Here is a 16,875-nt window from a genome sequence, read left to right on the forward strand (position 1 = left end):
CAAAATCTAAATTAGGTTTTAACCAGGTCTGTTGGATACACACAACATCTGGCTTTTCTCTCCTACTCGCTATACACTGCTTGAAATCTTGTCCATTAGCAATCAGGCTTCTTGCGTTCCATTGAAGAAGCAGCATTATTAGTAATATCAACCCACACATACTGCCTCTTGACTTGACTGTACCCTGAGCATCGTTTACTTCTTCCCATTTAAATCCTGTCATACCCAAATGGTGCTCTGCAGCTTTCACAATAATCTGAATCCTTTCTGTTTTAGATTTGATCTCATACGTTGCATTTACCACTCCTACTATAAAGGTCGCCAATTTCTCTTCTCTATCCATGCATTCTTCTCATCTTGCCTTCTTTAGCTGCCGCTTGCTCTTCACTACACCCTCCCTCATTCATTTTCTTCAACTTGACTGCCTCAGCATATGAGACTTTTCCCTTCACCTTTATCTGCTGCACCTCCACCTCTTTTTTCAACACTCCACATCCCCAGTAGGCCACACTATGGTTACCTCCACAATTAAAGCACTTTGGTCTCACTCCCTCTCCACATTTTCCGTATTCATGTTCCCCACCACACCTTACACATCTTCTCTTTCCTTTGCACACTTTGGCCACATGCCCAAACTCCTGGCAATTGAAACACCTCATAGGTTTTGGTATATATTCTCTTACATTGTATCTTAGAAATCCAAAATATAACTCCTTTGGAGGCACCTTATCCTCAAATTCTACCAGAACGGTTTCAGTCTCCCTTTTCTCTGCTCCCCTTGTCATTCTTTTCACACTCTTCACTGAACTATTCCTCCAGTAGCTCCTTTGTATTAACACTGAGGGGAACCCCGGACATCACCCCCTTGCAACCATTGACCCTTTGTGCTCCAACTCTTACAACCCTGGACACTTTGACTTTCCCAACATTAGTCACCTTCATTGCCTTCTCCATCTGCTCTTCAGTTTTACATCCTATCAGCAGGTTTCCATCTCCTAAAATTCTCGCAAGGCTCACTTCCCCTACTTGTCCTCTAATGATTTTTGTTAGCTTAAGCAGCTCGATTTTCTTTACTCCCCCTTCCCCCTCAAATCTTATCATTACATTTAGCGATTTTACCCTCAGGCCCTTCTCCACAACTTCTCTTCCCTCACTTTCCGATTCACCTACACTAGACCCACTTCTTTTCTTCCTGTTCCAATCCATCATCTTCCTGTTCTTAGTCCCTCTCCCCACCTCTTCCCACTCACACTCCATGCTATTGCTGTCACCATCAGTCTCCCTCCCTGCCATCCTATCAGAGTTTGCAAGGGACCGTGTACGAATATCAGTCCGGACCTATACAGGCCGTTGGTCAATATTCCCACAGAATGTCCCCCACAACACCCCACAGCCAGCAGCTAACTCTCTCGTCCACTCAGCCACTCCCACAGCAGCCAGCCCTCAGCCCTCCCAACCCCCGCAGAAAGCCGTTGATTAGACCACACTCAGTCTTTCAAACCGTAGACCGGTCCTAGTGATTGATCTTCAATTGACTTAAGTGGCTCTACAGTATTTACAGGATCGAAACAAGAACCATTGAAAATTCCTCTTTTTAAACCTAATATATGTTGCTAGGCAGTTCTCGATGACTCTAATGCTCGGCGTCTGGTTAGACACGACGTCTCTCCTCACCAACAAGTTCCAACGACACTTTTTCTCACCGATACGATGGTTTTCCCCGCTTGGGGTCGGTCTCAACAATCAACCTGGTTTCCCTCAGAGAACACAGTAGCTCTCCTCCCACCTATGGATCAGATGGACGGTGGACTTTCTCACAACTCTGGTGTCGTACCGGATTGTGATTCTTCATTCTCCAGGCAAGGACATGACATGGCTTCAGGACAGGACATGGCTGGTGTCTTTGCTCTTGAGGCTTGGAGACAGGCTGCGGTCTTGGCTCTTGGAATGCCAAGTCTGATAACTCAGAGGCTGCAGCTCAGAGACAGACTGGGAACTGTACATCGACAGAGAGCCATAACTTATCCCTCGAGAAGCTGGGACTCATCTTTAACTTGACACTAACATGAGACTGGACAGTACATAGACATAGAGCCAGGACTCATCCATAGACAAGCCAGGACTCAACTTTATCTCTACACCAAGGTGGGACAGGTCCCTCCGTTAGGTAATGGCAGAATGGCCAGACTTACCCCACAGACGCAAAGACAAGACAAAACAGGACCCCTCGCAGGGCAACTGCAAAACAGCCTGACTTACCCCACGGAGACAAGGACAAGACAAGACAGATTCCCCAGCAAGGCAATGACAGAACAGCCTGACATACCCCACAGAGGCGAGACAAGACAAGACAGATCCCCCTGCAGGGCAACAGCAAAACGGCCTGGCTTACCCCACAGAGGCGAGGACAAGAAGAGACAAACACCAAAGAACGACAGACAGTTCCATCTCTGCTCTGGGGTAGCTCCAAGTCTCAATTCAGCCAGCAACCTCAGCTGGCTATGGAAACAGCTAGATCCCTACCTAGCTCGGAGTAGCTGACAGCCACTCAGCTGACCCGGGAAACTGCTGAATCCATACCGCAAAGCCAGCTTCGACCACTGACAGCAAGGCTCCATGAGGGGGTGGTTCCCCAACACAGCCTAAAGATGGCAAGTGGCCACTCCAGCCTTCCACCAGCAGGTTGCTTCTAGGGGATCTTGAAAAGACAAACCAGCCACTCACACTTGACCCCAAGGCTACTTATATTCCAAGCCTCAGGATGGGAATCAGGTGCCCATGATTAACACAATCAAAACAAGGGACAGCTGGAAGACCTGGAGTCCTGAGTCCACGGACTGGACCATGAACCAGAATGCAGACTTCACAGACCGGACCATGACACTGAGTCCTGTCAGAGGTGGGACCAGCTGGCAAAGGGACGTGCTGAGGAGGGGGATGTCATTGGAGTGAGATCCCTCCAGCCATTTGAGTTCAGACTAGACCAAACCCTCCTGTATGCAGATTGAAAGGACGTACAGTACTGTGCAAAGGTCTTGGGCACAGAGTGTATATATAGCTAGGGTGCCTGAGACTTTTATGTGTAGCGTGAAATGTCGGCTGTGTTTTTACACACTTATATAAATAATTCATAATAATAATAACATATATTCATAGTAAAAGTATATCTACAAGAATCAATGTCATTTTTACATTGATAGCCAATGTTTTCAGTCATGTTCTACTACATGCTTTAGGATTGCTACCACTCATGGGGTGTACACCACTGCAGTAATTGAGGAGTTTCCTCACCTAACCCGGTCACGGACCCCTGTGCAGTTTACAGAGGAGGAGGTGCTTGCTGTCTTGAGGCAAATTAGAGTGGATAAATCCCTTCCCTCAGACAAGTGCAGAAGTTGCCGGGGCCCTAGCAGGGTTGTTTAAATCATCCTTAGTGAAAGAAGAGGCAGTGAAGGACTGGAGGATAGCTAATCTTGTTCTGTTGTTTAAGAAAGGCTCTAAGAATGAGCTAGTGTTGGGAAAGTTATTGGAAGTTATTCTAAGGGACCGGATAACTGGGTATTTGGATAGATATGGATACAACCTATGAATCGATGGAGCCAGGTGCTGAGATCGAATGAGGATTGGTGAATATGAATTTTGGGAAGAGTTGAGCTCCAATTTGACTCTTTAATTATAATTTTTTACCTTTCTTTTCTTTACTAACCCTTTAGTTAAGATTCATAAATATAATTCCTTTAATCGTGTGCAGTGCACTGTCTGTTGTTTCTTACACTGAGTTATAACAGGGTTGCGGATTACACAGCATCCACAGAAACCGGAGTTTGAGGTGGGAGAGGCATCTCAATCTCACGGGTTTGGTGGGACTGGAGTGTGTCTTCCCCAGACTTACACAGACAAGGAAACCAGCAGGGTTAAAAACTTGTATATTTTTATTCCTTTCCTTTTGCATTTGCACACTTTGCTGAGTTTTGCACGCTGGTTGAATGGCCAAGTTGGCACATTGATTCTGTTTTTATGGATTTACTGATTATGCCCACTAGAAAATGAATCTCAGGGTTGTATAAGGTGACATATATGAGGGGTGATTGATAAGCTCATGGCCTAAGGTAGAAGGAGTCAATTTTAGAAAACCTAGCACATTTATTTTTCCTACATTTACACACTTAGTCTGGTGGTTGTGGAGCATACGGACCCTTCTCTGTAGAAGTCCGCGTCTTGGACCTCCAGAAAGTAGTCCACAGCAGGGGTGATTGATAAATTATTGGCCTAAAGTAGAAGGAGACGAGGAGAAACTTGAAACTTTCTGCATTTTCACTCAAAGAGTTACATGTACGTGCAGTTTCAACTCTGAGTGAGCATGTAACGAGAGCTGTATCTCATCTCCTTCTACCTTAGGACACAAGCTTATCGCCCACTTGGAGGTCCAAAGCGCTCTCGTTACATACATGCGTAGTTCAACTCTGAGTGATCATGCAGAAAGTTTGAAGTTTCTCCTCACCCCGTCTACCTTAGGCCACGAACTTATCAATCACCCCTGCTGTGGACCACTTGTACAAAGAGGGGATCCGTATGCTCCACGACCGCTGGAGTAAGTGTGTAAATGTAGGAGGGGACTATGTTGAAAAATAAATGTGCTAGGTTTTCTAAACTTGGCTACTTCTACTTTAGGCCATGAACTTATCAATCACTCCTGGTATGTACTTTGATAATATACTTACTTTGAAGTCATCTACAATTCGGTTCAGCATCAACGCCGCCCACACACGTCCACACTACGCCGGATAATTTTGAAATCGAAGCTTTTTCTCTTCGTTTTGACCCTCCGTCCACACTGAACCGGCGTTTTCATCCCCCGAAAACGGAGATTTTCGAAAACACTCTCCAGAGTGTGTAAATTTGAAAACGATTGTTTCGCATTGTAGTGTGTACGGGGTACAGTAAACGGAGAGATGTTAAAATGTTGTCATGACAGCTTTTTCTGCTTCTGCTTGGGACTGCGCAAGCACTGCCGGACGGCTGTTCTTGGTTCTTGGTTCTTGATCCTCCAAAATATTCCGCATGGAATTTAAACTGGAGGTGGCTTTCAAGCTGGACCCCTCGGTTTCTCTGTTTGCATCCTCTGTTCTTCTGCCTGTACCCTCCGGTCTCCCAGTCTGCGGTGGTCGTACCCTCGATCTCCTGTACCCCGGGGTCTCCAGGCCAGCACGGTTGCTGACTGACCACCGCTGTTCTAACGCACAGTCGGTGTGAACGGCGAGAGAGTTAAATTGTAAAGTGAGCTGGTGACAGAGGCCCGGTGGGGAAGGACCACAGTTTCAGGTTCATCACCCGTGGGAGTGGGAGGGGTCGGTTGGGGAGGAGAATACCCCTCATCAGCGGTGTGGATAGATGAATCAACATGGTGCCCCAGGAGTGGCTGGAAATGTAACTTTGGAAAAGGAATTAGAGCCAACGCCTGTTTTTATTGTTAATAATTCTATTGTAAATAATCTTAATTCTTGACTAAGAGTTGAGAGTAAACGAACGATTTATTGTAAACATCTTTCATTTGTATGGACTGAGAGTCAACGCATAATTTTATTGTAAATAATTTTATTGATTAAGGACTCAGTCAACGAATCTTTTTTTATGTAAATAACTTTATTTTGTAATATTTCTGAATAAAGTATTTTTGGAGAAAAAAAAGGTTCTCCCAGGACGAGGCTATCCCATTGCACTTCGGGTGTGCTGACGCCTGCGATGTCCCCAAATGCGGGATACTCGACTGCAAAATTTGTGGTAGTGGGGGACTGCGTTCGCGCTCTCCCCTGACTTTCAATCTAACGATAGAACTTCCGGTACGCTTAGTTACTATGTTCTTGTTACATATGTAGGATGTTAGAGCGTACTTTGTTCTCTCTTGTCTTCCTGTACTTACGACTGAAGTACTGCAACATTCTCTTTTTTCTGGGCAGTGTGTTTCCAAGCCAGCTGTCCCCAGCCATTACCAATGCTCTTCTAATAGTCATCTATCTCTCTCTCTCTCTCTCTCTCTCTCTCTCTCTCCCTCTCCCTCTCCCTTTCAGCTCGCATGCGGAGAGCGGGGGTCGCTCACTCCCTCGTCTTCAGGTTCCTCTGGGGACCCAAACTGGAATGAGTCACAATGCATGTCCCTGGACAACGGGGGCAAAAACGTACACGATATCGTTCTCAGCCTGATGACTACTTTCTTTGTGTGCGTGGAACCTAAATACGTGCGCGAAATATGCGTCTACCCCAGTCAGCTGGACGGGCCACACTGCCTGTTCTTCGTGGAAAAGTTGCTCCGGACCAACACCTTTAACCACAAGTCTATCAAGCAGTGGTCAGCACGGAACGTCCTGCAGTCACTGCAGGAGTAGGGCTCGATGGAGACAGGGGAGGAGAGAGGAAGTCCGGGTGGGCGGGGTCTTTGATTGCTACGCCGGCGCCTTTACTGAGCTATAGAGAGAGGTATAGAAATATAGACAGTGAGGCTGGCTTCTACGATGTCTGAGATGTCTAGCGAACCCGTTCTCCTACCCTAAACATGCCTTGATCCGCACTTCGGCTCTGGGCTTCGATGGTTTCCATTGCCTGCAGATTTGCTCTCAATCCTATAGGGGGAGACATTGCGCGATCCCGGAGTGGATTCACTTCCGATCGAGGTTCCCGGTTCCACCCCGGTGCCCTCCGCAGGGTGGAGGAAGGGATCCAGTTTCTAAGACGTCTTAGTGCGAGATGGGGAACGCGAGGAATAAAATATGAATTTGATTCTGCGTGGTTTCTCCTTCTCTCACAATGGACAGTTCCTCGCTAGTTTTGCTCTCTTTGTGCATTACCTATTTTATATACATACTTATTGTAAATTATAGTTTAAAAAGGCCACTGTGAACTGTGCACACCAAACATCGCCTGCTTCTGGAAGCTCGTCAGCTCAGTGTTTTACCCCGAAACTTGCTGGTCTTCCAGTGAAAGGAGACGTCTGTCGGGGAATGCTCCCGGCTGGCACGTTGCAGGGTGCAGGAGATCGTGCTGATTCTTGCTGCAGATGGGGGTGGGGGTGGGGGCGGAGAGATTAATATGGCCCGGGCGTAAACGAGCAGTACAGAGACTGGGCCTATTTCCGTGAAGTGTCACCCTAGTTATTAAACGTTATTGGCAGAGCTTGTCCACGGTCAAGTCTCAGCGTTATTTCCTTCACAGAGGCTATGACTCAGGCTGAGAGTGTGGGGAGGCTCGGTCGCACAGGGAGGGACGGGAGACATTCCTGAACCATCGCTCATGAACCACACCTCGCGTAAAGAGCAGTTATTACACCGTCCCGGTCTGGTTGTATATACACAAACCAGACGCGCGCACACGCACAGACACACACGCGCGCGCACACACACACACACACGTCCACACTCACTTGCACTCTCTTGTAGGATACAGAAGAGGGTATATGACAGCTGGCCCTGATAATCGATTCCTATTTCCCTGTGTAGTTGGTGACTATTCAGTCCATTGAGATGATTTCAGTTCACAGACAGATTTCTCGGTCCCATTTCGCTCTCCCCACACTCCCATCAACTCCTCCCGCATACTCACGCAGCAGGGGGACAATTGACAGTGGCCACTTAACCCACTGACCCTGCACACCGTTGGGATGTGGGAGGAACGGGGGAGAGCGCATTGTTACAGGGAGAAGGTGCGAACCACACACGCACGCAGACACAGATCTATTAAAGGGGGTGGGGGTCGGGGTCAGGGGTCAGGTGGAGGGACCTACTGAGGGGGTTGGGGTCAGGTGGAGAGATCTACTGAGGGGGTGGGGGGTTGGGGTCAGGGGTCAGGTGGAGGGACCTACTGAGGGGGGTGGGGATTGGGGTCAGGGGTCAGGTGGAGGGACCTACTGAGGGGGGTGGGGTTGGGGTCAGGTGGAGGGACCTATTGAGGGGGTTGAAGTGTAATGGTACAATCGGTCTGACTACCTGTTTTACCGAGTAGTCCCAAAATCAAAACCCTGCTACGACAGAAATGCAGCAGCGTGCGGCCCCTTGGCACCTCTAGTCTGTCCTGTCATTCTGCAGCTGATCTGCGTGCCCGCCACATCTCCTGTTGTGTCCCATCACCCCCAATTGCCAGATCTTTCAAAACTCCATCCACCTCCTCTTTAATTCCCCCCTCCCCCCCGCCCACAAGCTTCTGGGGAATTGTAGAGATTCACTCCCTCTGCAAGCAGAGGTTCCTGCGGTAACTGACCAGCCTCATCTGTCCCTGCGTTCCAGACTCTCCCACTGGCTGGAATATCTCCACGTTGACCCCATCGCGTCCCCTGTTTCAGTAAGATAGAGAAGTACGACACAGTACAGGCCCTTCGGCCCCCAAGGTCATATTGACCTTTTGACCTACTCTCCGATCAATCTAACCCTCCCCTCCTACATAACCCTCCACTTTCTATCAACCATGTGTTATTCTCAATGCCCCTAATGTATCTGCCTCTCCCGTCAACCCTGGCAGGGCCTTCCACGCACTCTTCCTGTAAAAAGCCCACCTCCCACAGCCTTCTGCAATCACCTTAAAATTATAGCTGCTTTTATTGACCAATTCTGCCCTGGGATATCCGCTCGATGTGTGCCTCATGTCATCCTCCTTCGCTCCAAAGAGAAAAGCCCTCTTTCTTCTAAACTCCAAAGAGTACAACCACAGCTCCTTATGGAAGGGGTTCACCAGCAAGCTGCTGGATCAGAGGGTGCTAACTCTAAGGAGAGGTCAGCTGTTTAATGTGGAGTTTCAGAGGCAGAGTGGAGCCCTGATGGAAGATTAATAACATTGTGTGAAGCCGGAGTGGAGTAAGATTTCGGCCCTTTCCCAGGACAGAACTGTCAAACCCTCGAGGGTAAACTAGAGGCAGAGTTTACTGGAGATGCGCAGGGCTTGTTCCTTTACACAGAGTGTGTGGAATAGGGTGGAGATAGAGACAATGGAGGTGTTGAGGAGACTCTTAGGCTCACACACAAGCATGCGCAAAGAATGGCGGGTTCTCCGTCATATGCAGGGAGGGATTTAATTGGGGCTCGTGTTCTGCATTGAGTCACTGGTGATTGGACAACCCCCCCAATCCCGGGTCGTAACCAATGGAGATCTTCTCTGTGTTCCACATTGGCCTCACAGCCTCAGGCTCTGGGGTTTCCCTCCCTGGCCCCAATAGATGCCCTGGTTACCAGTGGCCATTCTCACACCATGACACCAGGTAAGACAAGGCTGTTACTGAAACCCAAGTGATGGTGAAGGGACATTTTTTGGGTCCTTGATACCCAATTTTGTGAGGATCCCAGATGGATCCTGGCCAGGTTAACCTATGACTGACCAATCATGTCCAAGCTTCCACTCTCATAGCACCCAATGAAAAGCCACAGCACTGTAAACTCATAATGGGATTAGCCATTGCCATGGAAACCATCCAAGACTCAACTATGTAAACAAAATCGTTTTTAATTATTTTGCTAGAAAAATCACATTGCTTGTCCTTCCATTCCATTTTACAAAGACAACGGAATAAATTAATCCTAATCGGTAGTGCTTTCCATAATTTGACAGGACAGTACCCGGAGCTTTGGTCGGAATCTCCAACCCAGACCCTGAACTGGAGTCCTAGTTCCAGGACTCAGTCTGTAGCTCTGCCCAAAGGGCTGGCATGGTCCCGACAGGTAGAAAATCCTGAGATTGACCCACTGATCCACCATGCTGTGCGATGGTGGGGAGAGCTGGCTCACAGCAGGAACTGGCTCAGTTTCCATTCCAGTACAGAATGGTGAGGGGGTGGGGGAATAAAATCGTCCAAATATGTCGTCATTACCTGGCCCTCCTGGTCACCCCTAACAGACCACATTGCTGACACCGGACTCCACCTGGGCCGGGCCACGGAGGCGTTGACCATCTCCCTTTGCAAAGATAGGAAAGGTTTGGAAGGATATGGGCCAGCTCGTATGTAAATCTTGGTCAGAATGGGTGACTTGGGCCTGTTTCCAGACTCTGCTGATCTTACAAAAATCATAAAAGTGGGTTTTTGTTGCACTTTAGTCCTTAAATTTTCCTTTTCAAATTGTATTGAGAAATAACACCCCAGAGATTTTGCCTGCTGGTTAAGTATCTGCACCCCCAGTGCATCCTGACAGATTTCTGTCCACACCTCCCAGCATTCCAGCTCTGATCGAGCACCAACCTCCAGCTCTTCACCCTCTTCCTCGGCTGAGGGAAGGGCCATGGTGGAGGGGGAAGATGCCGGCGAATACTCAGCAGAATAGGTGGCAGCTAACGAGGGAGGCACGCATTCTGGTCAAAGATCCTTCTGCAGGATGCTGTCTGACCAGAAACGCTTGCCCCACAGATGCTGCTCGACCAGCAGAGTGTTTTCCAGCAGTCTGTCATCACAGTGTTTCTTGCTCTCTCAGTACGGTCTGTCCCACTCAACGTGACTTATCAACATGCCACTGAAAGCACCCTATCTGGACGTGCCACGGCTTGGTACAGTGACGGCCCTGCCTGTGAACGCAAGAAACTGCGGAGAGCTGTGGGCACAGCTCAGCACGTCACGGAAATCGGCCAACTCCTCCCCCCACCCCCCGTGGGCTCCATCTACATTCCTCACTGCCTCAGTAGAGCAGCCAGGGTCACCAAAGGCCCGGCCCACCCCAGATGTTCTCTCCTCCCCCCTCCCATCAGACAGAAGCCTGAAAGCACGTACCACTGGGCTGAAGGACAGCTGCTAGCCCGCTGTTATCAGACTCTCGATTGGATCTCCTGCACAATCAACCTTACTTGCACCTTGTTATCTGCCTGCACTCTCTCTCTCTCCATAACTCTAACACTCTGTTCTGCTTAGTAACCTGATGTATGAAATGACTGGTTTGGGACGCACACAGAGAGCTGTATCACAAAACCGTATGACATTGGAGCAGAATTAGGCCATTCAGCCCATCGAGTCCGTTCTGCCATTCCATCATGGCTGATCCATTTCCCTTTCCATAACATTCTCCTGTCTGCTCCCTGTAACCTTTGATGCCCTGACTAATCAAAAATCTTTAAGTAAACCCAATGACTTGGCCTCCACAGCCGCCTGTGGCAACAAATTCCACAAATTCACCACTCCCTGGCTAAAGTATTTTCCTCCTTTAACTGCATTATGTAATGCTGAGGCTTTAGACGGCACTAGTGAAGCCTCACGTGGAGTACTGTGAGCAGCTTGTGCCCCTTAATCCAAGAAAGGATGTGCTGACATTGGAGAGGGTCCAGGGGAGGGTCATGAGAATGATTCCAGGAAGGAAAGAGGGGCATTTAATGGTTCAGAGCCTCTACTGACTGGAATTCAGATGAAAGGGAGGAGGATCTCATTGAAACCTATTGAACGGGTGGACGTGGACCGGATGTTTCCTGTGCAGTGGGAGTCCAGGACCAGAGGGCACAGCCTCAGAATAGAAGGATGCCCATTTAGAACAGAGATGAGGAAGGATTTCTTTAGCCAGAGAGTGGCAAATCTGTAAAAATCATTGCCACAGGCAGCTCTGAATGTCAAGTCTTCATGTATATTTAAGGCAGAGGTTGATAACATTCTCGATTAGTCAGGACATGAGGGATATTGAGAGAATACAGGAGATTAAGGCTCACAGGTAAATGGGCAGAACAAACAGGATGGGCCAAATGGCCTAATTCTGTTCCTACATCTTATGGTCTTATTTTATCATGTGACTGGTCATTCACAAGCATTTCCTAGAAGATGCATCCAGTAGTGTCACATCTGAAATTCATGGCTGTCTCTCAGTACTACAATAAATGGTGGGATTACTTGAGTGTAGGTGGCAAGAGTAAACCAGTACTACACTATGAGGAAGGTGGGACTGGGGACAGAGACCGGGGCCAGGAAGGGTTTGATTAAGGAGGACGATTATGGAGAATTTTCAGTAACAGTCTGATAATCCTCGGGTGCTTGCTTTTCTGAACCACTGGATGTCTATCTTAAATAGCTCAGCAAACTTTTAATTTACTAATTGTTTTTATAGAAATTTTGTTGTATTACAAGTTTCACCGTGAGGCGGGTAAGTTTAAAAGGGAGAGATGGAAGCAGGCCCCAGGGTGCGCGGGGTAACTCAGCAGGCCAGACTGCTATCGCAGAGGGATGATACATACATCAGAACCAATCATTTTGTCCTCAACAAACAATCCTGAATCTTGCATTAAAAGAGGCATAGATAAGATAGACAGTCACAATCTTTTCCCCGGGGTAGAAGAGTCCAGAATCGGGGGCATAGGTTTAGGGTGACAGGTGTAAGATTTAAAGAGACCCAAGGGGTAACTTTTCCCTGTGAGGGTGGTGAGTCTTTGGAATGAGCCGCCAGTGGAAGTGTCGAGGCAGTTACAATAGTGTCATTTAAACAGCACCTGTATTGTAGGCAGTTTTGGTCAGGAAAGTTCTAAGTAAGGTTGAAGAGTACAGAGAAAATTTACAAGGATGTTGCTCGGGGGGGGGCAGGAGGGGAAGAGAAGAGGGTGAAGTTATCCTCACAGCTGCTGCTCAACATGCCGAATTCCTCTACTGGCAATCCTGTGGTCACACAGACAAGAGGCCACACCAGGCAAACCAACTGGACCTTCTGACCCGCACCGTCGTGTTACTAAGATGGGGACCGGAATAGTTTACACTGGCTGGGTGGACGTTGATGGTGGGGATAGGACTGAGAGGCTGAATGGCCTCCTCCTGTCCCCAATAAAATCTGGGGTGAGGGCTCCCCCCAGCACTTGTGGGTCAATCTGTTGCTGTAGAAGCTCCCTGAGTGTGTGGGTGGTGGGGAGGGGTGCGATCTGTGTGACTGGTTGGTGGGCAGCACAGACTCGATGGGCCGAAAGATTTGCATCCACACTTCATCTCTCGCCCTCTGAGTCCGTAGAGGGAGACTGAGTGGTAGCCGGTTCCTCGGCCCATCGAATTTGCGCTGACCACTAGCTGCCCACTGATCTCAGCATGAACGGTCACAGTCAAACCCAGGTCACAGGAACTGACAGACAGCCGCACTACCTGCTGCAACACTCCCCAGCTCTGCCGAAGGACCTGGGACGTCAGCTCTCTCCCCTCTTCACCAGAGACAGAGGTATGACGGGCAGAGATGATGGAGGGTGGGGAATGTACCCCCCTACCCTCTCACAGCAGAGGTCTCCAAAACCAGGATCTGGCCAAGGAGCAAGAGGGTTAGGCTGAAGTTTATTCCCCTGGGGGGGCTGGGATCTGCAGCATATTGCCAGGGGAGGTGGTGATGTAGAAGATGGCGCTGTCCAGTAAAGGCACTATCTACACAGCACAGTGCTGTCTTAGGTCTACACATCAGTTAGGGCCCAAAACCTTTGCACAGTACTGTAGTAATTTTATGTATTGCACTGTACTGCTGCCACAAAAAAAACAAATTTCATGACATGTGTGAGTGATGATAAACCTGATTCTGATACTGGTCTCTATTGTGGAAGGGAGAGGGGAGTCATGATTGGGGAGAAAGGGGAAGGGAGAAGGGAGGGAGCGGGAAGCACCAGAGACACATTCTGTAATGATCAATAAACCAATTGTTTGCATCAAAAGACCTCGCCTTGTTTCTCAGGGCTGGGTGTGTCTGCACCCACACCACCCCCGTTATTCCTTCTCTGCTGCCTGTCCCGCACCCCTCCTGTAGCGCGACACCCTTGTCATTCCGAACATCCTTTGCTCCCGCCCTCTGCTCCACATTGACAAATACAATACAGTGTAACCCACTCCGGACAGTCCTTAAGCCTCGTGGACCACTGCCCCATCCGCAATCACAGAGAAGATAATTACCAGGATTTACAGAGGGCTCTCAGTCGGCGGGCTAAGAAATGGCAAATGCACTTTAGTCTGGAAGAGTGAGATACTGAATTTGGGGAAGACAGTCCGTGCAGGAGTTTCACAGTGAGTAGCGGGACCTTGAGGAGCATTGTGGAACAGAGGGACCCACAGCTACAAGCATCACAGGGCGGCAAAGGGTCTGAGCAGTGACTTATACAGCTTCAGCATCATGTCCTTGCTCTTACATTCCAGTCCTCTCGAAATGAATGCTAACATCGCATTTGCCTTCCTGACCACCGACCCAAGCTGCAAGTTAACCTTTAGGGAACCCTGAGGGTGATCTGTAAACGGGACGAGCTGCCAGAGGAAGTGGTTGAGGCAGGTACATTTCAAAGTTAATTGGGCAGGTATGCGGAGAGAAAAGGTTTAGTGCAGGGGTTCCCAACTTGGGGTCCATGGCATAAAAAAAGGTTGGGAACCCCTGGTTTAGGGGGATATGGGTCAAATGTGGACAAGTAGCACTGGCCAGAATGGGAATCTTGGTCAGTATTTACCAGATGGGCCGAAGAGTCTGTACAACACTGTAACACTAACTCCTTTGCAAAGGGGTGTTAGCAAACTAAACGTGAAGCACACATAAAAACAGGAGCAGGCCACTTGGCCACTCAAACCTCCGCACCCTTCCATGCTAATCCACCTCAATCCTCACCTCCTCATCTGTACCAGTTCCCGATCGCCCCCTGTCCCTCGACCTGCTCGGTACAGTACACCTTCTCTTCACCTAATCCAACCTCCACAACCCTCCGGGACCCAGGACATGGTATTTAAAAACAAAACCGATACATTCTTAAATATAAAAAGGAGGGTAATTTTACAAAGAAAGTCTACAAGTGCAGAAGGAGGCAACGCTGGTGGCAGGCGATTCTCCCGGCTACAGTCCATGCTCTCCAACGGTCCCCTTCATGCCACAGTTTCACATTTCACAACTTCCTCTTTGAACGTCAGCTTTTCCCCGTTTGTCCTTGTGGAAGGGTGAAGGAAGAGCTGCCTTCCAGAACCGGTCTGTTGAAGGCACTGTTGGGGAGGGGTTCCCACCACTGGGACTCCATGAGAAAGGAGGGGCAGGGATATGTTTCCAGGCTGGGACACAGCGGGAGATTGCCTGGAGGACGGGGGTGGTCTTCCCCTGCTCCCTGTTACTCCTGACCTTGAAGAGGCTGGGGCCATCAGAGTAGTCTGGCTGATTATCCAAGGTGGGGACAGCCTCCTCAACTGATGGCCACCGACTCCTCCACCTCCTTGTACTTGATTATAAAGTAAGGGAAACACTGGTCATTCTCGAAGAGGACAAAGATTTGAGGGTCTTCCAAGCTGTCCACACAGGAGTTGAAGAGGTCGCTGCTGGGGTCGTTGGGGACGATGGCCGGCGGTCTCCTCATGGTCGGTTTCCCCACCGTGTACCGGCCCACCAGGACCTTGGACAGGAACATGTAGTGGCTGCCGTCCTCGGACGGCCGGGCGTATCTGTGGGAGTAGCTGGACTTGCGGGCGAAGTAGCTGCCCTGGCCGTAGAGGGTGGCATGGCGGCCGGAGACGCGGGGGTCAAAGTTGTGCTTACAGATGCCATCGATGGAGGGGGGCGACGTGCCGTGGAACAGGTGCTTCTCGCATTCTGTCGTCTTGCGGCTCATGTACAGCTTTTTCCTGCGGGGGGAGGAACACAGAATGGTGAGGGGGGAGGAAGATGGGTGGTGGCATAGAGTACTGTCTCTCTGTCCGTCCCCCTCTCCGTCTCTCTGTCTCCGCCCCCCTCTCCATCTCTCTCTTCACCCCCTCTCCATCTCTCTCTCTCTTTCTCCGCCCCCCCGTCAATCCCCATCCCCCTCTCCGTCTCTCTCTCTCTCCGCCCCCCTCTCCGTCTCTCTCTCTCTCCCCCCATACCCCTCTCCGTCTCTCTCTCCATCCCCCTCTCCGTCTCTCTCTCCATCCCCCTCTCCGTCTCTCTCCCCATCCCCCTCTCCGTCTCTCTCTCCATCCCCCTCTCCGTCTCTCTCTCTTCGCCCCCCTCTCCGTCTCTCTCTCTTCGCCCCCCTCTCCGTCTCTCTCTCCCCATCCCCCTGTCCGTCTCTCTCTCCGCCCCCCTCTCCGTCTCTCTCTCTCCCCATCCCCCTCTCTGTCTGTCTCTCTCCCCATCCCCCTCTCTGTCTCTCTCTCCCCATCCCCCTCTCTGTCTCTCTCTCTCTCCCCATCCCCCTCTCCGTCTCTCTCTCTTCGCCCCCCTCTCCGTCTCTCTCTCTTCGCCCCCCTCTCCGTCTCTCTCTCCCCATCTCCCTCTCCGTCTCTCTCTCTCCGCCCCCCTCTCCGTCTCTCTCTCTCTCCGCCCCCCTCTCCGTCTCTCTCCCCATCCCCCTCTCCGTCTCTCTCTCTCCCCATCCCCCTCTCTGTCTCTCTCTCTCTCTCTCTCTGCCCCCATCTCCGTCTCTCTCCCCATCCCCCTGTCCGTCTCTCTCTCCGCCCCCCTCTCCGTCTCTCTCTCTCCCCATCCCCCTCTCTGTCTGTCTCTCTCCCCATCCCCCTCTCTGTCTCTCTCTCCCCATCCCCCTCTCTGTCTCTCTCTCTCTCTCCCCATCCCCCTCTCCGTCTCTCTCCCCATCCCCCTCTCCGTCTCTCTCTCTCCACCCCCCTCTCCGTCTCTCTCTCTCTCCCTGTCCGTCTCTCTCTCCGCCCCCCTCTCTGTCTCTCTCTCTCCCCATCCCCCGTCCGTCTCTCTCTCTTCGCCCCCCCTCCACCTCTCTCTCTCCCCATCCCCCTCTCCGTCTCTCTCTCTCCGCCCCCCTCTCCGTCTCTCTCTCCCCATTCCCCTCTCCGTCTCTCTCTCCGCCCCCCTCTCCGTCTCTCTCTCCGCCCCCCTCTCCATCTCTCTGTCTCTCTCCGCCCCCCTCTCCGTCTCTCTCTCTCCCCATCCCCCTCTCCGTCTCTCTCTCTCCCCATCCCCCTCTCCGTCTCTCTCTCCCCATCCCCCTCTCCGTCTCTCTCTCTCCGCC

General features: G+C 50.4%; 1 protein-coding gene, 1 long non-coding RNA gene and 1 other non-coding gene across 4 annotated transcripts in view; 1 reads left to right on the top strand and 2 right to left on the bottom strand.

Moving 5' to 3' along the window:
• The window catches only part of LOC140197278 (uncharacterized), a 37,582-nt gene extending 32,289 nt beyond the window's left edge, over positions 1 to 5,293 (bottom strand). Inside the window, exon 1 of the long non-coding RNA XR_011885902.1 lies at positions 4,722 to 5,293. This is a non-coding gene — a long non-coding RNA (uncharacterized lncRNA). The remainder of the gene's footprint in view (positions 1 to 4,721) is intronic.
• A 360-nt stretch (positions 5,294 to 5,653) lies between these two features.
• Positions 5,654 to 5,813, top strand: LOC140198521 (U1 spliceosomal RNA). Its single transcript, XR_011886186.1, has one exon. It is a non-coding gene; the product is annotated as a U1 spliceosomal RNA (small nuclear RNA).
• Positions 5,814 to 9,464: 3,651 nt separating this feature from the next.
• Positions 9,465 to 16,875, bottom strand: part of LOC140197801 (protein mono-ADP-ribosyltransferase TIPARP-like) — a 37,938-nt gene continuing 30,527 nt past the window's right edge. For both annotated transcript variants that reach the window (XM_072258261.1, XM_072258262.1), the window contains exon 6: positions 9,465 to 15,535. In XM_072258261.1, coding sequence (XP_072114362.1) covers positions 15,100 to 15,535 — 436 coding nt within the window. In that variant the 3' untranslated portion in view covers positions 9,465 to 15,099. The remainder of the gene's footprint in view (positions 15,536 to 16,875) is intronic.

This window comes from Mobula birostris, chromosome 5, assembly GCF_030028105.1.
Source record: "Mobula birostris isolate sMobBir1 chromosome 5, sMobBir1.hap1, whole genome shotgun sequence".
NCBI lineage: Eukaryota > Metazoa > Chordata > Chondrichthyes > Myliobatiformes > Myliobatidae > Mobula > Mobula birostris.